Source organism: Rhipicephalus sanguineus, chromosome 5, assembly GCF_013339695.2.
Source record: "Rhipicephalus sanguineus isolate Rsan-2018 chromosome 5, BIME_Rsan_1.4, whole genome shotgun sequence".
Lineage (NCBI taxonomy): Eukaryota > Metazoa > Arthropoda > Arachnida > Ixodida > Ixodidae > Rhipicephalus > Rhipicephalus sanguineus.
The window spans coordinates 184,613,378-184,636,268 of record NC_051180.1 but is presented as its reverse complement, the minus strand read 5'-3'; the positions used below and the strand labels follow the sequence as shown (position 1 = coordinate 184,636,268).

Below are 22,891 nucleotides of genomic sequence, written 5' to 3'. Positions count from 1 at the left end.
TTTTTTCGATCGTCTGAGAACATGCGTCCGAGGCGCCTGCTGAAATTGAATGCTGTGTGGGATGTGATTTTCAACCAGATGGCGGAGCACTACCTCCACTATGTCCCGTATACCGGTCATTGATACTAACTTTTTTTGTTCGAATGGGGTGATTTATACGAACATTTCGACATTGCCAGTTTTCTTGAGCCAGTTTAACCCGACTTCGCCGGTTTTCTTGAAATAACGACTTAACGAAGTAAAAAAAAAACATAAGGCATGTTTGTAGTGGTATATTAATGATGATAATCAGTAAACAATACGTTCGGAAGAACATTCTAGATGTTTGGTGGAGCGTCGCTTGCACTCGGACACTACACAGTTCTCGTGCAGCAGGCTCCGGCTCATTATACGCAATTTTAGAGATCTCTGTCAAGCATCTAGAGGTGACATCTCTTCCGTTCTCGTGAAAGAAAAGCAAAAGCACGATAATTGCACTTCTTCGTTAGCACAAAGCCGACCAACATCGAAAGACGCTTCATTTAAATTCCTATTACTCGACCAAAGTCTCACAGATTAGAACCAAAGTTGACTGATCCGAAAGGCTGTGCCCAATTTCTTCGGCAGAGAAAAAAAAAAAAACCGCCGTCAATCACCTCGCGAAGAATGGCACTTTTTTTCAGTCCAGGCTTGCGACAACAAAAGCACGTGAAATACTCAGCGTCGTTACTTTTTTACGCGCATTCCGCGAAAGACAGAAGCGCACGTCTCCACCAGAGTTACCGCGTCTCCCTCTCCGTTCGGCTCGCCCGTGTGAGCGGGGGACTTTTCGGCTGACGTCACTGAGTTCTGCCTTTATCCCCCGCGAATTTCTCCCTCGTGTGAATGCCGCTTTGCACAGGGTGGATGCGCAGGAGACGAGACCCGTGTGTCAAGCCTCTTCGTTGTCCTCGTCTTCTGCGCATTTACCCTGCGTCGTGCTGCACCAACAAGCCCACACTGATACCTCACAAGGGCGTCACATGGGGGGAGGGGGGCGCTGCGAGGTTCCTGACAGCGTCCCCCATCCCCTCCGTTGGTCGAGTCCAAAAGACATATGCTTCACAATGGGTGGAAAAGTGAAAATGAAGTGATGCCATGCTTCTCGCGATGGCCTGCCTTTCGTCCCTGGCTTTCCGGGAGTAAAGACGGGAAGTAACTGAAATCTTCCCGTCCGTAAGGCAACACGCGAAGCTACGCAGCTGCTCGCTTTGTTGATGCTTTTGCAGCTTATGATGATCAAATATGTCTGAGTGTTTTGTAATGGGTGGGCCTTTAAAACACACACGTACTCGTTGCGCAATTCACATGTTTTGACGCCTGGCGCGTTTCTACGCTTCTGCCGCGCAATATTACGTGCGTTAAGGAGACGCCTTTCCCTACATGACATTCATATCGGGTTTTTAAGCAGTAGCACAGCTTTGAGATAGAACACGTCTTTGCCACGCAGACGGTCTGGGTTCGATTCCGAATCTAAAATTTGTATTATTTATTTTATTTGAATGTTTCTCGATTTTTCAGTCACGGACAAGATGATTTTTCGCTCACAAGCAGACACCGGAATTTCTGCGAAACGAGCTCTTTAACGCTATCGCGTTAACAGTGTTACACAGTCGCCGTCATGGCTGCGAGCGGCGCAGGCTAACACTCCCAGGATTACAGAAACATAATTACTCAATAAAGTGGATGGGAAAGTGATTGCCGCTGTTGGTTGAGCATCGAAGGAGTTATCCGAGGGATAAGTAGGTTCGGTGCCTACGTGCGGCAAGTTCGTCTTTCATCTTTCTATTTATGTCTTAACTGCAGTTGAAATGTGTACCCATCCCTTAGCTTCATGGTCAGTTGGTTTCATCAGATTGCGTCTAGCCAAGCAAACGAGCCCTCGATCAATCCCGCTTCTTTCGTTCGTTAGATGGGCAAATTCGTAAAAGCAGGTTTCGTTAAATCGAGTTTCAACATTATATATCAGGAAACGCGAACAAGCTAAAGATTGCCGGTAACGATGTATGACAGAGGTTCCAATGCGGGCTTGTTGGTGAATCATCTCATCAACCTTGAGGTAACGCGAAAGAACACGCGGATACGAGGACAACACACAGCGCTTGGGTAGTTATACCATGTTTACCGAACCACGAGATGATTGCATGTCGTATTCGCGTTTAACCATGTATACGCAGCAGGAGATTCCGTCTTTATTTTATTTATTTTTTATCTTGATGGAACATTCTATTCAGTAATCGCTACAGTTCATGATACGTGCTGCTGTTGGCGAGGCCCACGCGCCATCGCGATAATGCAGAGGACTGAAAAATGGAAAGGGCAAGCCGCGCTGACACCACGCGACGACTCTGCGATTTCCCCGTGGAGTTGGTCCGCGCTCCAGTGTGCGAGATTTGAGCCGTAATCACGCAGCCGATAAGGCAAGAGAGGACAGCGCGAGGGCGAGAGACGAACAGCAGCGTGGCGATAGCGTCGGGCCGGACGACGCCGTCGGCGACCTTCTCCGTGTCCCGAGACGTGCCATCATCCGAAGCCCCTTGTGCAGTGTTTTGAGTACCTGCAGCACGGTCAGCGCGTCTTGCATGTCACCGTGAGCCATGCGGCTCTGCAGCGACTACGCTGACACGCCGTCAACGAGTGAGATCTAAGAGAAAACTCCTCGCTTTCGCCAGCCGGTTGCTGGGTAAGCTTGAAACTCGTGTTTTTTGCTCGCGTTTTAAGTTTATGTCGCAAATGCGTGCAACAGCGCGTGATTGGGTGCGAAACTACGGTCAGACGTGTTGGTGTCATCAGGCGTCTGATAAATGCACATCTCTCGGGTGTCGCAACTATCGGAGAAAAAGTTCAATCGGCGGAAAATAACACAGCCGACATGCTCGTGTAAACACTCGATGACCGTATCATCATCATTCAATCATTTATCTGTGTCAACGATGCACCAGGGTTGCAAAGAAAGAGGCAGTTCTGACCACTTCGGCTTCTTTTGACATGATGCAATTCTTAGCACACGGGCATTTCCGCATCTTTCTTTAACACATATCTGCATATGAGCAGATTTGTCCCTGTATGGACACACTTGCTATGGATGGAATCAGGCAAGCGCTCTATGTAAGTCTCAATATAATTCAGGAATTTGTTTTTGGATTAAACCAAATCGTGCGATTCTTGGCAACACAACCTTGCTCACTGGCGTGTCCGCGATTTATGTGTCATCAAAGAATAAATGTAGTGCACGGAAATGTACGTTGGTAGAATTGTGTTGTCTGTAATGCTTCAGACATGTTTACTTCCATGTGCGCAAACAACACGATGATCAGTGCACATAATTATTTCATTATCTGACTTTTTTAGGCAACACTGCGCTGTCCGTGATAAAAGGTCTCTTACCACATACGTACCTTGAAAAGACCCAGAAGCCAGACAAAACTGCATCCTTCCTTCCGACCAACATGGCGGCACCGACGTATCACCAGCCCACGCTTAGGCCGCCGCCTCCATTGACGGTATGTGAACGTGTTGGTTCGAGGTTGATCGTGTCTGTGCCCAAGGAGATTTTGCTTCCATTTTGTGCTTGGGCATGACAAACAACAAACAGATGCGATTATGTTATCCCATGACATTATTCATTCGAATACTCCGCTTTCCCGCGATCCATAGAGTTATATGCAATGCGTTGTCGCGGCAAGGAAACTCTGCAGACAACTTTGTGGTGAAATTGGAATCGCACTTGCCTGTACACGGTAAGATTGGTGACGCGTACTGTTTTATCCGCGTGCCTGATTGTGTGCATAGTAGTGCATTTCTCAATCACATTGCCATTTGACATGCCCCTTTTCCTTACGGTGGCTTAGAGGGATAATGAACAAAAATCTGAAAAAATAAAGAAAACATCGTAATTCCACTCGGAGGACGTGACTGCTCCGATAAACAGAGTTTATTGCAGATATTTTTCAACAGTTGGCTGTATTTTTGGATGATTGTCAGCCATGTTGTCAGCGCGTGCGGGGCTGCGCAACGACGGCCGCGACATCACTTGTTACCGCGGCGGATGCAGGGTGCAGGCTTTCCTTTTCGGCTACTTCCCTTTCTCCACCCCTTCTTTACATTCCACTCTCCCCGTCCACAAAGGTAGAGTTACTGTATATGCTACCTTTAGGTAGCAGAGTTGAGCGTAGGTCCGCGATCTTGCCCGTCGATGCGTCCTCGTCATTCAGGAAAGCCACCCCTTCAGACTGTAGGAGCCGACGCGGCCCAGTGGCTCCGTGTGCTTTCTCACTCGTTCATAACGCGTCGCTGGAGCAATGACTTTCGCTTCGAAGAAAAAAAAGCTAAACTCTAAAAAGTAATGAATTTAGATGAAACGGGTGCTATAACCTGTTCGATGGCAGTCACTATCGGAAGTAATATTTTTTTTTAATTACACAAGAAACAGGCAAACTTCGACAGACACGATTCTGGACAAATTAAGTTCATCAAATCGCTTGTTTCAAGCAGTTTTTGAGACAGTGCTTTAAAATATTAAGTAGGTGGCTCGAGAAAACAAGTGTTAGAATTGGACCTTTGTGTTTTACAAATAACGCAAGCAAAGGAGGATTTTGCGCATATCTAGGTAGCTGTGGCATAAATAAACACTCGGTAAGGCTTCGAATTTTATTGCCGCACAGTGCTCGGACTAAATAATTCTGTTTTGATAGACCTGTAAGGTGAATAGTCATACATTCATTGGCGCACAATTTTATCGTTCCGTCCCGTTCGATTTTTGTCAACGGCTAGCCAGCCGTTGACAGTGGGCGAATAGTAATATATATCCCGTTTGTTATCGCCTACTCTAGTCGCAAAAATATTGGTTCGTGCAGTGGGGAGCGCAGCACCCTGTCATCGTGGTAACTTCGCAGCACTGAGTCACGGCGGTGCTCCGCGCAGGCACCACAAAAACTGACGTTCACTAAAAACGGACAACACGAGACACCAACTCAACACCAACGAAACGCATTCCTCATTGAGCCGGATCGTCTCGCCGCCGGACTGCTTGGGACAGCGGCGGCGGGGGCACGGACCGAGATCGGGCTACAGGTGGCAGCACCGTCGTCGTGCTAGTGTGGATAGGCGGTTGTGGGCGCGTATACAAACGTGCACAACAGCGCTTCGTTGTGAGCGATGTGACCCGATTTCCGGCAAACAAAATGCGTTGACTGCAGCTTTGTGGTAATATGTGCGCTCTTCATTCCCGAATTAATACGCGAAGCGCGCCGAACGTTACAATTACTTGTGAGAGAAGCGCATTCTGCCAACGAACGGGTTGCTCGCCTTCGGCGACAGTCGGCGTTTTCGCAATGGGTGACGTGTTCTTGATGTTTTATTTGTACATGTTTAGCTTGTGTTCCACCTACTCCGCACTGCTGTATAGCGCGACTGAATTAACTATTTACTTCTTGTTCATTTGGATGCCCCTCAACAAAAAGAAAGCCCGTATGAGTTGAAAGCTCGATGAGTTGAAATAGCACTTTGTGCACTGCGTGCTCAAATATTCATTCGCATTTCTTATTCAGTTCTCCATGAAATGTAGGACAGTTGATAGGTTTACTGAGGAAAGCTACGTGGCTGACAGCGCTTTAGCGCTACGGAGACGTTTAACACGCACACGCTTGTTTTTATTCCAGTAACAATTCACAAAGGTAACTGCACTGCACGGAAATTTCTTCGGTTAATTACTTGCTCGACAGTAATGGAACAAAGGTCCGGTTATTTCACGGGACCTAAGTACGTCTTTTCATACGAATAATGTCCGCTGCCTTCCGTCAATCTAAACAAAGCAACACAAACGCTCAAGATAATGTAAAGAAAAAAAGATGCGGCTTCGTGTGAAATGACTACGACATAAATGTAAACTACGCCGTTTGGATTAATTTTGACCATCAGCGCTCTTTAACGCGCACCTTAATCTAAGTACACGGGTATTTTTGTATAAATTTCGCCACAAGTTAAAATTGCGCAAGGCAACTCAGTTTTGCGATTTCCGTGTCATTTCATTTTCTGTTATTTTTAGGGGACAATTTAAATACCGAAGTGTCAGACGTGACTTAACAGAAATATTCTCTGTAGTGAGACCAGGACCGTATACTACTAAAGCTCGTCGCGTAATGTATTATACAACACCTAGCCACAACGCTCAAGTACATGCGAGCCTTTTTTTTTTTACCACCGCACCGCTAAAAGGCTATAATCACATGAGATTTAATACTTCTCATCTTTAGGGCAACGCCAAATGCACTTTGCAATGCGCTTGAACCACAGAGCGGCACCTACACTGATATGACTCTCGTGAACGGAGGGTGCGACGACCACACACCGCACTCTCGACAAGTGCACTCACTGATCTTATTCTAGTACATAGACAGCCGATTGTTGTGTTTAGTTGTGTATTCACCAGTGAATAAGGTCGGCAACCATGAGCGCCCGTGGCGCCGCCTTGGAAGTGGAGTGGACAGTAGCTCTGACGGACGATTCATTCCTCCTCTTGTTTGGCAACGCTTTGTACCCAGCTAAGTCAGCTGGTAATAAACTACAGTTATGCATACATAACACCGATCAAGGCCAAATACTTCTTTATATCGTGTTAGGCATACGTACGAGCGGTTAAAGTTGCACTAACGCAACGGAACAAACAAGGAGGTTATGGAACAAACCGCCTTTTGAGGCCCTGCATGACGTACGCGCACATGCAAACACAACCGGGCTAGCAGACGACGCATGGAGCAATCCACAGTAGGCGCGGTTCAGCCAGAAGCCGCTAGGCGGCGACTCCGCTCGATCTCGCGGCCATATTTCGCCGCGAGATCGGGCTAGTGGTGGCAGCACCGTCGCCGCGCTAGTGTGGATAGGCGGTTGTCGGCGCGTATACAAACGCACACAACAGCGCTTCGTTGCAAGCGATTTGACCCGATTGCCGGCAAACAAATCGCGTTGACTGCAGCTTTCTGGTAATATGTGTGCTCTTCATTCCCGAATTCATGAACGAAGCGCGCCGAACGTTACTATTACTTGTGAGAGAAGCGCAACGAACGGGGTTGCTCGCCTTCGGCAACAGTCGCCGTTTTCGCAATGGATGACGTTTTCTTGTGTTATTTGTACATGTCCAGGTTGTGTTCTATCTACTACGGACTGCTGTAGAGCGACTGAATTAAGTGTTTACTTCTTGTTGATCTGGATACCCCGCAACAAAAAGAAAGCCCGTATTCCTGCACGATGAGTTCAAATAGCACTTCGTACACTGCGTGTTCAAATATTCATCCGCATTTCTTATTCAATTCTCCAATGTAGGACAGTTGATAGGTTTACTGAGGAAAGCTATGTGGCTGACGGCGCTTTAGCGCTACAGAAGCGTTTAACACGCACACGCTTGTTTTTATTCGGTTACAGTACACAAAGGTAACTGTACAACACGGAACTTTCTTCGATTGATTACTTGCACGACAGTAGTGAAACAAAGGCCCGGTTATTTCACAGGACCAAAGTACGTTTTTTCACGCGAATAATGTCCGCTGCTTTCCGTCAATCTATTACAACGCAACACAAACGCTCAAGATAATGTAAAGAAAAAAAAATATGTGGCTTCGCGTCAAATTACTACGACATAAATGTAAAGTACGCCGTTTATATTAATTTTGACCATCAGTGCTCTTTAACGCGTACCTTAATTTATTTATTATATTTATTTATTCAATACTGTGGGCCTTTTCAGGCCTATACAGGAGAGGGCGTACAAAATAAAGTGGACTTCATATCAGGAAAAAATAAAAAGGGAAAATCCGCAGTACAAGGTAACCATAACAGCGACAACACCAAAGAAAAAGTAATAGATGAACCATGCATATAAGTATTTCAAGGTTACACGGGCGTTTTGTATAAGTACACGGGCGTTTTTGTATAAATTTCGCCACAAGTTAAAATTGCGCAAGGCAACTCAGTTTTGGGATTTCCGTGTCATTCTATTTTTTGTTCTTTTTAGGGGAAAATTTAAGTACCGAAGTGTCGGACGTGACTTGACAGAAATATTTCTGTGTAGTGGGACCAGGACCATACACAACTCAAGCTAATCGCGTAACATATAAACGACAGTCCCGAAGTTATACATCTAACCACAACGTGCAAGTGCATGAGAGCCTTTTTTTTTTACCACCAAGCCGATAAAAGGCTATATTCACATGAGATTTAATGCTTTAGGACAACGCCAAGTGCACTTTGCAATGCGCTTGAACCACAGAGCGGCACCTACACTGATATGACTCTCGTGAACGGAGGGTACGACGACCACACACAACACTCCCGACAAGTGCACTCACTGATCTTATTACAGTACATACAGCCGATCAAGGCCAAATGCTTCTTTACGTCGTGTTAGGCTTACGTACGAGCGGTTAAAGTTGAGCTAACGCGCGGAACAAACCGCCTTTTGAGGTCCTGCATGACGTACGCGCACATGCAAACACAACGTGGCTAGCAGACGACGCATGGAGCAATCCACACCCGCCACCTAGTCCGGCCGTGCCACACTAGGCGCGGTTCAGTCAGGAGCCGCCAGGTGGCGACTAGTTCCGCTCGATCTCGCGATAGTATAATTATGGTGGCTAGAGGGGGAAGTGTGACGGGCGAGAGCGGAGGGCTGTACGAATTCCCAATGAAAGATGGCGGTCACACCAGGTGGCGCTACCTGCGCCGTAGGTGCTTGCGGCCATGCTTGCGGCGGCATTTGCCTGCTTTGCGTATGGCCGCTAGACGTTAGTTTCACTTGTTTCTAATAATCGCTTATACCCCGCGCCCGTGTAGTTAAAGGCGCTACGTGTTTGTTTCGCTAAGAAGCACGTGTTGCAAGTTCTTAGCGGTGTTAAGCAAGAGGAAAAAAAAAAGACAACCAACATTGCTTTTAAACCAGACGGAACTGGCGTGCCTCCATGTTTTCATATTTCAATGTGTCTTAATATCGGTTTGCTTCGACATGTTTAATCTGCTACAGTGTGCATAAACTGGGCTAGTTGGTTGATTTTCATGGTAAAAGCAGCGCAAAAAGACGACAACACGAGAAGAACGACACAGGACAGGCGCTGAACTGTTCAGCACTGGTTCTGTGTCATTCTTATTATCATATTCCTTTTGCGCTGCTTTACCATATTTATAGTCTGCTTCAGTTGAACTAAACCACTTGCTCGGCTGCATAGCTCAGCTAACTTTAAAGTGTTCTTTCCTCTTGGTCAAGTGTAAACTGTTTACAATCGTTCATAGCGAGTATACTGGCTGCAGTGCAGCGCGTTTTTTTTTCTCTCTCTCTTAGTCCGCACCCACCTCCCCCCCTCCATTTCCTCTGTATTGTAGGGGGTTCTCTTGAGCGCGAAATGTTCAAAGCATTTACATTTTCCGGCTACTTTTCCTTGAGAAAATTGAAGTGCTCTTGAGCGCGAAATGTTCAAAGCATTTACAATTTCCGGCTCCGTTTCCTTGAGAAAATTGAAGTGGAGATTGGAATGCTGCAGCTGGAGGCTCTTTGATACTGAGCATTTTATTTTATTATTTTAGCGATAGTTCTATCTATGCAAGGACCAATGATTTCTGTTAACTTACGGCTTTAGATGCATACTAAATACATGCAAGGGAAATGGTAAAACATGTTTATTTATCACACATTTGCCATCCCATAATTGTGTCAGACATTTGTTGTCACATACTCCCCTATCACGTTAAGAGGTCAAATTACTTGACCCTCCTCAACTTCAAGTTTTTGGCGCTCCCTTTGGACACTCCTGTCTGCTTTTCTTTTTTTGGTAAATTACTTCGCGGTGCGTTCGGAAACACCGTAGGCACAGCGTCTTCTGACAAACGCGGGGTATCTCAACAACCTCACCGTTTATAATGTGTTGGTATGTCCTTCCGATGAAACTCACGTCGAAGTGCCGCTCGCAAACAACGCTGTCCTTCGTCAGCTCTTTGTCAGTCCGCTTATTATTTAGAGCTCACTGCTCTCGCCTCGAGAGATCCTTCGGGGATTTAAAGACCGAAAGCTTTACAGCCAGGGACGAAGCATGTACTTGCGCGATTTGACGGCATGGTTCGCAGGACACGTGGGTAAACAAACGACGACAGCGAAGGCGAGGCATCCGAACAAGGTGACGGCACAGCACAGAGAGAACGAACGAGTCCAGGCGAGCCAAAGCAAGCGCGGCGAGCGCGAGCACCTACTACTACACCAGCGCCCCTTGCGGCGGCCAGAACTTTCATTGCGTTCCGCGCATCGCTCTCCCACGGCGGGGATACAGCGCCCGTCACACTTCCCCCTCTAGCCACCATAGTATAATTGTCCGTAGTGGCCTTTGTACACGGTGCGTCGCTTAATTTCTGGTGCGAATGATTTAGAGATGCTCTTGCCTAAACGCTGACAAAACTTTAAAAAAAACCGTTTCAGGGTCCCTTTAAGATGGCACAAAGGCGCCAACAGCTGAATATAGCACGGCCACCTGGATCGGGGCGCCCGATCCAGGTGGCCGTGAATATAGCCTTACAATTGTGCTTTCTCCCGCGCGGTTCGCAGAACACGGTCTCTCCTGTGTTATGGACCTGTGTTCTGCACGGTGAGTCAACTGTCCACTGTCGCATCAACACACTCCTGAGTGTATTTTCGGCATGACTGAGAAAGGCAGAGCAGGAGCAGATAGCCAGATCGCTAAAAGACCACAAGGGAGGGATTCCTCCTATTGGCGTGGTTGAATCGCGTAGAGCTAATTTCTCCCCTGGCAGTGAACCACTGCGTAGCCAGGGAGGGGGGGTTCGGGGGGGTTCAACGCCCCCCTAAAACTTTTGAGTTTTGCACGCGTATATATACACGGACACATACAAACGCACGCACGAACATATATAAAGTATGGTTGAATCCCCCACACCCTCAAAAAAAAAAAAGAATTCTGGCTACGCTACTGCAGTGAACACCTTACAAAGTAAATTACAAACAAAACAAAAGCCGCGCACACATCACATTTTTTGTCTTTTTGTATTTTTTTTTTTTGCTCTTCACTCTCCTTTCTGCTAACGGCCGTGTCAGTGCGGCGGCAAATGTCCGCCGGCGCGTCCCACTTCACTGCTGCCAGTGGTTGTTTCCGGGAGTTGTTGCGAATAGTCAATATTGCGCGGTAATGATCAATAACGGTCTCAAGCTGCACCCGGGAGCAAAACTTGAGGCTAAATAGTGTTCATATATGCTCCAATTTTGAAAATATTAATGAGAACTAACACACAGTAATGCCAATAAGAGAATAACTATTGCCTGTTAGTTCTCATTAACATTGTGCCTAACAAAGAAAAACGAGCCCTTAAGTCATCTTCCCTTAATTTTGAAAAGGCATTTATAGGCGTTTCTAAGCATTTAGGCACAAACGCCAAAAATATGCGTTTATAGGCACTATAAGAACACTATAAAAGCCCTTCTTAACCTCTAATTCACGCTCGTATATCAAAGTGGCGTCCGATAGGAGCGCAAGGAACAATATAGTCATTTGTCTAAAGTCCGGTTTCTAGTCATCCCTATTACGCCCATGCAACAAAAGACGGCACCAACGGAAGCACAGAGATGATAATTCTGTCTCAAAATATTGCTATGTTGCCACACACGCTCCTTTCTTTCTGTGGTTTCTGTTACCGGCCAATTGCACGTGTAGCTGCTGCCTTGCGCAAAGCGCGCCAGAATGTCTGGGAAGATTCCAGATTGTAGTAGATCATTTTGTTAAGATTGCGCACATGACGCGAATAGTCAAGATTATTCCAGAGCTTGCGCGACCACCAGTGATAAGGCGATGCGTGATGTATAAAAGACTGCGCATCCCAGCGATGTTCAGTTTATCGACGGTCGACGCTCTGTTCGCCGCTATCAGTGAACAGTGTGTATTGCTGTAGTTTGACTACGTTTCCCGGCCACAAGTTAGGCCAAATAAAGAGTTTCATCTTGGACACGCCGACTGCTGCCTTCGCGACGTCACGACCCCGTGACAATATCGTTCATTCGCTGCGATTTAGATTTCTTTTACAAGCTAATTAAAGCCCAAACGAAATGTTTCAGTATGTATAAGAGCCAAATCCAAATTTTGCTCGTGAATACCGACAATACCTAAAGTTTGCGCGCGCGACGCCAGTGCCGAATGCTCCCCTGGTGGGCCGCTGAAAACCTCGAAGGTCGCCTCGAGGTTTTCAGCGGCCCACCAGACCGAGTGGTCCTTACGCATACAGCAATAAAGTTTAGTCGACTCCTCTCATATCGTCGCGCCCATTCACTACCTTCAGGACTGGAAGAGCAGACTGGAACACGAGCTGATGTGAAAACCCGTTTTGGTACTGCGCATGCCACGAAATATTTAACACCTTGATCGCGATTGCGTATCTGCACTGGTGCTCTCCGATAATCCTATAGATACTTGCAGCCTGCGAGCCCGTGAGGCAGCCACGTTACAAAAGGGTTCTGTATTGTAGATTCATCACATATAACTGCACAAATGGCGATTGTATTTTTTATCATAACTAACTCGGTCAGTTTATTCTGATAAGCCTTTGAAAGTCCTTGTATCATTTATCGTACGCAGTACTCACTAAAACAAAGACACTTTCTGATCGTTTTACGTGTGTCGTTCATCCACTATATCGTGACAAACATTTTTGTGCCTCGCAAAAGCGGGCGCTCAAGCTATTTAACTTTTCCTTTTTTTTATTTCAAACGCGTAAAGAGGCCACATGGGTGCAACGGATATTGCAGCATTTCGTTCTTTCTATGACTACTGTGTACAAAGCCATTGTAATTGGTTACTGAAAAATCTCGCCCGTGTTTCTGGGACAAAGAGCACAAAATGTCTCTATTCGCTCAAGTGCTGCTAGCCGAAACAGCGGGCCTGCGTGTCTGTGTGTAAGCATCTGCGTTTCCACAAATTTTAGCTATGTGGCTCTTATGTTGCTCTGAAATGACATTGGAAAGAAATAAACAGCAGTCGTGTCTTTCTTTTTTTTCGCACTGTTCTATTTTCGGAAACCGCAGGAGAAGGAAAACAGCCCACCTCAAACTTGGGGAATTTTTGAGCACGAACGGAACAGCGAAGCTAGCAAACGCGAATGCAGCTTTCTTGTTTCGCCCTTGTGTATTGGTAACAGCTAGATGAGGGCTCGTCGGTTCATAATTAGAGCAGAGAATAAAACAGCGCGAGGAGAACAATGACAACAAAGGAACGAAGCTCTTGTCCTATCGTGTTCGTTCCCTTTGTTGTCCTTGTTCTTGTCGTGGTGTTTCATCCTCTGCCCTTGTGCAGCTCACCCAAAAATCGTTTACAAGAAGCCCAGCTTAATATCCGTTTTCGGGGGGACACACCCGTTTTCAGGTGGTTTTCATGCCAAACTCGAGTTGGCATGACTTTGTACATGCTGGTTGTGTCGTTTATAAACGCCTCTCTCACATGCACATACGTTTTGAAGCAGGGTGACTAATTTGACTTTATTTTGCGTTTATTTTCATACCGAGGTCGCAGAAGTTCTCGTCATAAATGTTCAGCGCGATCATGGTGCCATTTATTTTCACCATTCTAAAAGCACGGCGCACTAAGGTATTTTCAACCTTTCATTTTCTCGACCATATATATGGGCACTACCGTCGACCAAAAGGGTGGCTTTCTTGGCCAGTCTCTTGACAAACGTGCTCTACACCATCTCCACTAGCCCCGCGAGATCACGACCCGCAGTTCAATATAACGTCAGAGCAAGCGCAGCGCCAGGTTAGCGCGCAAGCACGCTAGCATGAGCACCGCGAGCAGGGGCGTAGGCAGAAATTTTTTTCGGGGGGGGGGGGGGGGGGGGCACCTCCTTGATCTGTAGTGGGGACGAGCAGGCAGATGTGGTCGAGTGTCATTTTCTGCTCTGTATGCTATGGCAAAAAAAAATTTCGGGGGGGGCACGGGCCCGGTGTGCCCTAACGTGGCTACGCCCCTGACCGCGAGTAAGAAGAGCACGCGTACTGCTGCCCAGCACAGCGCGAGAGGAGAACGCCTGCACGAGCGCCTTGAAGAGCCACGGCCGGTCTAGAGGCGCGCGCTCGCTCCTTCCCTTACGGCCTGAGCAGCCGCCGGGAGTACAATGGAACTTTTTCTATACAGTCACGACGGCGCGCTCCGCGTGAGGGCGTCGCGAGCCAACCGCCCAAAGCGCGTTTCGCCGCATGCGCTTCGTGTTGTAAACCAGCTGTGCCCGGCCAATTTCTCGTGCTAATTACTTCTTTCGGTTGTAGCAAGCGGTGAAGGAAGTACAGGTGCGTGTGGGGACAGTCTGCCTTTCTCGGCACTCGGCAATAGAAGACGCACACGCAGCGCTACTAGCAACAACAATATTTTTTAAGACCCGACCACCTTATATTCGATGGAGGCGAAAATGCCTGACGCCCGTGTGCTTAAATTGCTGTGGCTGGAAAATGAATTTTCAGGCTACATTAAGCGCATCCAGGATTCTTCTGTCGCCGCTGGCGTTGGAAACTTTACAGACGAGACGTACACTGTCCTGCTTTTCACCACGAAGTCCACAGTGGAGACAGTCCGATTTCTTCTGAGAAAAGGAGTAAACTATGTGCTCACGAAGAAATTTAACAGTGATCCTACAGAGGCATTGTTTGGAAAATCAATGTGCGAGGGCAATGACGCGCCAGACGCAAGAGCCGTCACAGCTGCTTTGACCCACATTGTCAAGGAAAAGGCGCTACCTTCAAAAGACATGGGCATTCGCGACGAAAACATTGAAGAAGCGGCGGTGTCTATTCCGGAAGATGTTATTGAGGAACTTGAAGCTCTGCGAGAACCTCATCGCAAACCACCGAACTCTGTTGCCTATTCAGGCTTGGTGTATGTAGGTGGTTACATTGCCAAACTCATCACTGATGTCGGTTGCGAAACATGCGCCATGCTAGTGACGACAAACAAAACGAGCAGTCCTTTGTATCATCTTCTCTGTCAGCAAGAAGCCTATGAAATGCACTACTCAAAGCCGGAGTTACTATCAATGCTGGACACAATTGTGACGTTCTTCGAGAAAGCAGTCAAATATCTTCCTCAAACAAAAATCCTCGAGACTCTGCAATTGACTGTTGAGCCATACCTTGAAGATTCGCCACTTCTGGACTGTCCGGAAGGTGTGGACAAGAGTCACGCGAGAGTGCTGGCTCATGTTATTTCTGAGAAGTTTCTCCGGATTCTTCTTGTTAACTACACAAAAAAGTTAACATATCAGAATGACAGGCCTTCTGGTTTTATTCACAAGCCCTCGCGGAAGCATATCAGGCTGTGACAGACTTGACTCCTTAAACTGTGATCGTCACTACAGTGTTTTACCAGCAGTGATTTTTTTTTCAGTTCTCCGTGCGCATATCGTTGTAGTACCAAGGAAAACATTCTGTTTCCCATTGAAAGGATTCTCTGAAAGTTTTTTTATGTTTCCTCTTCGTCTGCAGCGTGGCCGTCCCCATTATGCAGTGACTTTCACTTTTTTGCAGTATTTGTTTTAATATTAAAGCCCGAATTAAGATGCCTCCAACAAAAAATGTGCAATTTTGTTATTTTCAAGTACAGCGACGGCCGGCACATACATTTGAAATAAACATTTCCTAAACCATTATTAAACCGTTTCCTCAACCAAATGCAATGTTCATCCTCTCACTTATTCTCGAAGTTACAGAAACCTAAAAAGAACACAAGGCTGTGTTATAACCGCGTCGATGCTTTGCCGAGCAACAGAAGCGGGTTTATATGAGCGGCCTGCGCCACCACTTCTGTAAAGCGGAATTTACCAGAGTCATCATATATACTTCCTACGATGTTTCTATTGCATTGGTACCATGAATACCATATAGAGTAACTTCAGAAAGCGCCACGATAAGTCGGCAGCCGAGCACTCCCAGCGCGCGCTAGCCTCCGCAACGGCCGGGAGTGAGTTAGGGAGCAGTTAGGGTGCCTTGATGCCCGCGCGCTCCGCTGAGGGTGAGGACAGGCGCGTCGTCTGCTACGACGGCCGCCATTGCGAATCCCGCCGCCGCTCGGCAGTATGCGAAACGCGCTACACATAACCATTGCGGTGGGCGGATACGTCCGGAAATAAGTGCACGCTAGTGAGCTTTCTCTTTTTCTTTTCTGTTTTGAAGCTTGGGCAGCTTTTATTGCTGTTGTTGCCTAAATGTTTATTAAGGAAGCATGTAATTCATGTAATCCGACCGCCTGTGCATGTGTTATGCACTAGAGGTAGACGTAGACTCCGTTATGTTGAAAACCAATCCTCTTCCTTATGCCGGAAACGACAGTCTAAATCTCACTTAATTTTCTCGTAAGCTCTGCATTCCAAGTACACAAACAATCGTCTAAAGTATTTGTATACATGTCAGCAGCAGCAGTATATGCATATGAACACACGCAATTTAGTGTTACGAAGTTACCTAAACGCGACTAAGGTGGCTCATTTTGCTAAGTTTGCAAACAATTTACTCGTTTGTTATAAATGGCATCATACATATTGTACACAGAATAAAGGGACGAGGGGCAGTATGGTGCGCATATCCTGCCAAAATGAAACGAAAGCTTCTTGATCATTACTATTGCTGACATTTCTTGTTCACAATCTGTAGCCGCTATTGTATCGGCACTCGAGTTGCACCTTGAGTCCTTATCAAAACGATGAATAGGTTGTTGAGTAGTATGGCGTAAAACTTTGCATGCGCGCAGTATCAGTGCGTTTTTCCTTCTTTTTGTATCTGCAGTTTCTTTTTCTGTATCTGCAGGTTTTCTCGCATGCCCAAATTATTGAGTGTTTCCAATACTGTTTTACACTTTGTGCGGCAGATGCACGGCGTCCTTTTTGTCTCTTTTATTAATAATAATATCTGGCGTTTTACTTGCCAGAACCATGATATGATTATGATGCACGCCGTAGTGGGGGGTCCATGAATTTGGATCATCTGGTGTTCTTTAACCTGCACTGACATCGCACAGTACGCGGGCCTCTAGCATTTCGCCTTGACCTAAACGCGACTGCCGCGGCCGGGATCGAACCCGTGACTTTCGGGTTAGCAGCTGAGCTCCGTCACCACTATACCACCGTGGCCGACGTATTTTTTAAGGCGAAAGCCTTAAATGCCTCATCAAACGCGAAATTTCACCGCCGGCGTCCCGCGTCTACGGCGTCGGCGTACCACGACGTTGAGGACGAGGGATGCAAAAAATCGTCGTCACATGATGACGTCACTATATGACGTCATCATGACTTCACAAATTTTGGCGTGACGTCATATGCTGCCGTTATCACATGACATCGTAGCTTGGTCAAACGTGGGCAGATCACGGAGGCTGTGCAAATCCAGGTAAGGTGCCTCCGATCTTGGAGGCAATGCAAAACCGCGCTTTGTGCGCAAAAAACGGAGAAGAAGAAGATGGCTTTCGCTTTCGAGCCGTCTTAAGTGAACGCATAAGGGAGCCTGTGAGTTTTTATTTCATTAACTGGTTTTCCATGACGTACTCATTGTACAACTTGACTTTGTTTCTTTTATTTTTTACTGATATAGCGTGTCTACTGTACACAATGCTTCCCCGTCTTCTTGTTGTTGTCATGCGTCTTCTTTGTATAGACGCTTCGCGAGAAGTGTTTGTATGCGCATTCCTGTATGAGCCTTCAGGGCTTACATTAATAATAAATAAATTATGCTTGCTCAAAGAAATAAGATACTGAATGTGTGTGTGTGTGCACGCGCTCGCGCGTTAATATCCAGTGTACAGGCCATTTATTTGTGCGCATTAATGATGCGCTGACAGAAGCAATTACACAAATAAAATGCAAATTACACAATAAAGCACTACGGCCACTAGTCGATTCACAGTGATCGTAAGTGACTAAAAAACAGGAACTGCGTAATTATTTAAGAGAGGACGAAAATGCAACCTTGACGCACAGAAACGGGAGAGGATAAAAACATTTAACTGCACACATACAGGCATGGGCATCAGACCAGCACAGAAGGCGTACTTGAAACACGGAAAGGAATATGAAAAACAAGAACCCGCCGTGGTTTTAGTTATGGTGCTCGACTGGTGACCCGAAGGTTGCGGGATCGAATCCCGGCCGCAGCGGCCCCATTTCGATGGAGGTGAAATGACAGAGGCCCGCGTACTTAGATTTAGGTGCACGTTAAAGAACAACAGATGGTCAAAATTTCGGAAGCCTTTCACTATATACGGCGCGTTTCATAATCATATCGGTGTTCTATTTGGGACGTAAATTCTCACAAATAATCATTATTAGGAAAAAAGAAGGATCTGATCTGCAGACAAACACGCATAATATATTCCATGATACATTTCAAATCACAAAAATAGCGACAGCAATTATCAAAGGCAGATACAGGACCAACCAAGTGCAGTAAAGAATGTTTGCGAAGAAAAATGCAGGATTCGTGCACACGTGAACCAAAGCATTTTAAGCATGTAGCTGATATCAGTGTGTCCATTGACGAGAGGTATTACGCAAGGTTATCACCGGCAGAAGTTATCCTGGCATGTGCATTCGAAATACCGGCCGGAAACTTACGCTGCAAGTGCATAATGTGTTCTTCGGATGCCACCTGTCTCGTTTGATTTTTACTGTCCAAAGAAACCTCGTATCTTCTAAAATGATACAGCTCCCAGCGTTTCTGGAATGATTGGTGCACTGCGGCACGCAACACCCGGCCATGGTGACGGTAGCGAGCGCATAAAACTGGAGGGAAACGAGCACCGACCTAAAAACAGCACGCGCACCACGCACAAGTGACCGGACGGGGGATTCAAGATGGCGGGCACGCTGCCACCAAAGCCGAGGAGGCGGCACCTGCCCTTTCAAAAGCTGACACCACTCTAAAGGGTGCCTTGATGCCCGCGTGCTCCGCTGAGGGTGAGGACAGGCGCGTCGTCTGCTACGACGGCCGCCATTGCGAATCCCGCCGCAGCTCGGCAGCATGCGGAACGCGCTACACAAAGCGCTTGCGGTGCGCAGATACGTCCGGAAATAAGTGCACGCTAGTGAGCTTTCTCTTTTTCTTCTCTTTTTTGAAGCTTGGGCAGCTTTTATTGCTGTTGTTGCCTAAATGTTCATTAATGAAGCATGTAATTCATGTAAGCTGACGGCCTGTGCATGTGTTATGCGCTAGAGGTAGACGTAGACTGTTATGTTGAAAACCAATCCTCTTCCTTAACGATAAAGTCTAAAGACTTACTTAATTTTCTCGTAAGCTCTGCATTCCAAATACACAACCAATCGTTTAAAGTATTTGTATACATGTCAGCAGCAGCAGTATATGTATCTGAATACACACAATTTAGTGTTGCGAAGCTACCTAAGCGCGATTAAGGTGGCTCATTTTGCTAAGTTTGCAAACAATTTACTCGTTTATTATAAATGGCATCATACATATTGTACACAGAATAAAGGGTCGAGGGACAGTATGGTGCTAATATACCGCTAAAATGAAACAAAAGCTTCTTTATCATTATTATTGCTGACATTTCTTGCTCACAATCTGTCGCCGCTACTGTATCGGCCCTCGAGTTGCACCTTGAGTCCTTATCGAAACGATGAATACGTTGTTAAGTAGTATGCCGTAAAACTTTGCATGCGCGCAGTATCAGTGCGTTTTTCCTTCTTTTTGTATCTGCAGTTTCTTTTTCTGTATCTGCAGGTATTCTCGCATGCCCAATTGCATGCACATATCATTGAGTGCTTCCAAGACTGTTTTACACTTTGTGCGGCAGATGCACGGCGTCGTTTATTTGTCTCTTTTAATAATATCTAGGGTTTTACTTGGCAGAATCATGATATGATTATGAGGCACGCCGTAGTGGAGGGCTCCATGAGTTTTGACCATCTGGTACCTGCACTGACATCGCACGGTACACGGGCCTCTAGCATTTCGCCTCGACCTAAATGCGACCGCCGCGGCCGGGATCGAACCCGTCACTTTCGGGTCAGCGGCCGAGCTGCGTCACCACTATACCACCGTGGCGGACGTCTTTTTTAAGGCGAAAGCCTTAAATGCCTCATCAAACGCGAAATTTGACCGTCGGCGTCCCGCGTCTACGGCGTCAGCGTACCACGACGTTGGGGACGAGGGATGCAAAAAATCATCGTCACGTGATGACGTCACCATATGACGTCATCATGGCTTCACAAATTTGGCGTGACGTCATATGATGCCGTTATCGCGTGACATCGTAGCTTGGTCAAAAGTGGGCAGATTACGAAGGCAGTGCCAAACCAGGTGAGGTGCCTCCGATCTTGGAGGCAATGTTGTGCGCAAAAAACGGAGAAGAAGCGAAGATGGCTTTAAGCGAACGCATAAGGGAGCCTGTGAGTTTTTATTTCATTAACTGGTTTTCCATGACGTACTCATTGTACAACTTCACTTTGTTTCTTGTATTTTTTTACTGACATAACGTGTCTACTGTAAACAATGCTTCCCCGTCTTCTTGTTTTCATGCGTGCTTCACGAGAACTGTTTGTATGCGCATTCCTGTATGAGCCTTCAAGACTTACATTATTAATAAATAAATTATGCTTGCTCAAAGAAATAAGATACTCAATGTGTGCGTGTGTGTGCGCGCACGCGTTATTATCCAGTGTACAGGCCATTTGTTTGTGCGCATTAACGCTGCGCTGACAGAAGCAATTACACAAATAAAACGCAGATTAGCAGATTACATCATAAAACACGACTGCCACTAGTCGATTCACAGTGATCGTAAATGATTAAAAAAACAGGAAGTGCGTAATTATTTAAGACAGGACGAAAATGTAACCTTGAAACACAGAAACAGGGAAGGATAAAAGACATTTAACTGCACACGTACATACATGGGCATTAGACCAGCACAGAAGGCGTACTTGAAACACGGAAAGGAATATAAAAAACAAGAACCAGCCGTGGTTTTATTTATGGTGCTTGACTGGTGACCCGAAGGTTGCGGGATGGAATCCCTGCCGCAGCGGCCCTATTTCGATGGAGGTGAAATGACAGAGGCCCGCGTACTTAGATTTATGTGTAGGTTAAAGAACAACAGATGGTCAAAATTTCGGGAGCCTTCCACTATATACGGTGCCTCCATAATCATATCGGGGTTCTTGGGACGTAAATTCTCACAAATAATTATTATTAGGAAAAAAGAAGGATCTGATCTGCAGACAAACACGCATAATTATATTCCATGATACATTTCAAATCACAAAAATAGCGAAAGCAAAAATCAAAGGTAGATACAGGTCCAACCAAGTGCAGTAAAGAATGTTTGCGAAGTAAAATGCAGGATTCATGCACACGTGAACCAAAGCATTTTGAGCATGTAGCTGATATCAGTGTGTCCATTTATTACGCAAGGTGAACACCGGCAGAATTATTCTTGCATGTGCATTCGAAATACCGGCCGGAAACGTACGCTGCAAGTGCATAATGTATTCTTCGGATGCCGCTTGTCACGTTTGATTTTTACTGTCCAAAGAAACCTCGTATCTTCTAAAACGATACAGCTTCCAGCGTTTCTGGAATGATTGGTGCACTGCGGCACGCAATACCCGGCCATGGTGACGGTAGCGAGCGCATAAAACTGGAGGGAAACGAGCACCGACCCAAAAACAGCACGCGCGCCACGCACAAGTGACCGAGCGGGGGATTCAAAATGGCGGCCACGCTGCCGCCAAGGCCGAGGAGGCGGCATCTGCCCTTTCAAAAGCTGACACCACTCTAAGCGGGGGCGCGCGCATCGAGGCACTCTAGGAGCAGTTGGAAAGGAAGGAGCGAGCGCGCGCCTCCAGACCGGCCGTGGAAGAGCGCACGCGTAGCGCGAGCAGAAAACGAGAGGGGGAGAGGGAGAGAAAGCACGCGCGCGCGTGCAGCGGCAAAGCGTCGCGCGCGACCACATAACAAGATTTCCGAAAAAGGGGGCGCTTTTCAGAAAGGCGCAGCAGCGCCCCCTGGCCCAGGTTTTCTCGTCTATAGATTTTAACCGCAATATAGATTTGAGCTATTTTGGTGACGTGAGCCCACCTGCAAGAAGTTGTTGGAGCAGGGCCGACCATATTGTCAGTAGCAAAAAAACCGCGTTTTTCTCAGTTTCAGTTAAAGTGTATTCTTGACTGTTTTACAAAAAAAGAAATGAGCGCCGTATATATGACAGAGGCAGTATGATGCCCTTCTAAAACACGAAGCCCAACATGAGCATGCACTCAAGAAACAACCAAAGCGCACACACACAGCCCGCTTAAGATGAAAAAGGGCGCGTGTGCGAACGCAAGAAAGCAGGTTACTTATCAGTTCAAAATATATTGACGGCTTACTGACCGAACGACCTTCAGTGATCGCCGCAAGCCTCAATTATAAGTCCGATATTTTCATTAAAATGCCTAGCTAAAATGCCCATTTCTACAAAGAACGGAATACAGCCACATTATGCGCAATGCTCACCAAGAAACCCTTTTCACCCTTTATTGCTATGCTCGTGCACTCGAATATTAAGGGGACACTAAAGAGCAAAACGATTTTTCTAGCATTAGTAAAGTGGTCTTCCACGATACCAAAAACACCGCGCTTGCTGCGAGAAGACGCTTAATAAGCATGAAAACGCGCAAAAAGAAAATACAGGTGGCGACGTCACCTTGGAATTCCCGCACCATTTGCCGTGACGTCACATATTTTTGACGGCGCCGTGCTTGGGCCTACGTAGTTCCTAATCGGTTAAATCGAAGTACATTGACCTCTGAGGGGGCCAGAGACTTGATAAAACGAGTTTGTGGAAATTTGGTCGAGCCAGTGGCG

General features: G+C 46.6%; 1 protein-coding gene across 1 annotated transcript in view; it reads left to right on the top strand.

Annotated features, from left to right (window-relative positions):
* Positions 1-3,425: 3,425 nt before the first annotated feature.
* Positions 3,426-22,891, top strand: part of LOC119394507 (endoplasmic reticulum membrane sensor NFE2L1) — a 179,391-nt gene continuing 159,925 nt past the window's right edge. The window contains exon 1 of the mRNA XM_037661814.2: positions 3,426-3,521. Coding sequence (XP_037517742.1) covers positions 3,468-3,521 — 54 coding nt within the window. The 5' untranslated portion in view covers positions 3,426-3,467. The remainder of the gene's footprint in view (positions 3,522-22,891) is intronic.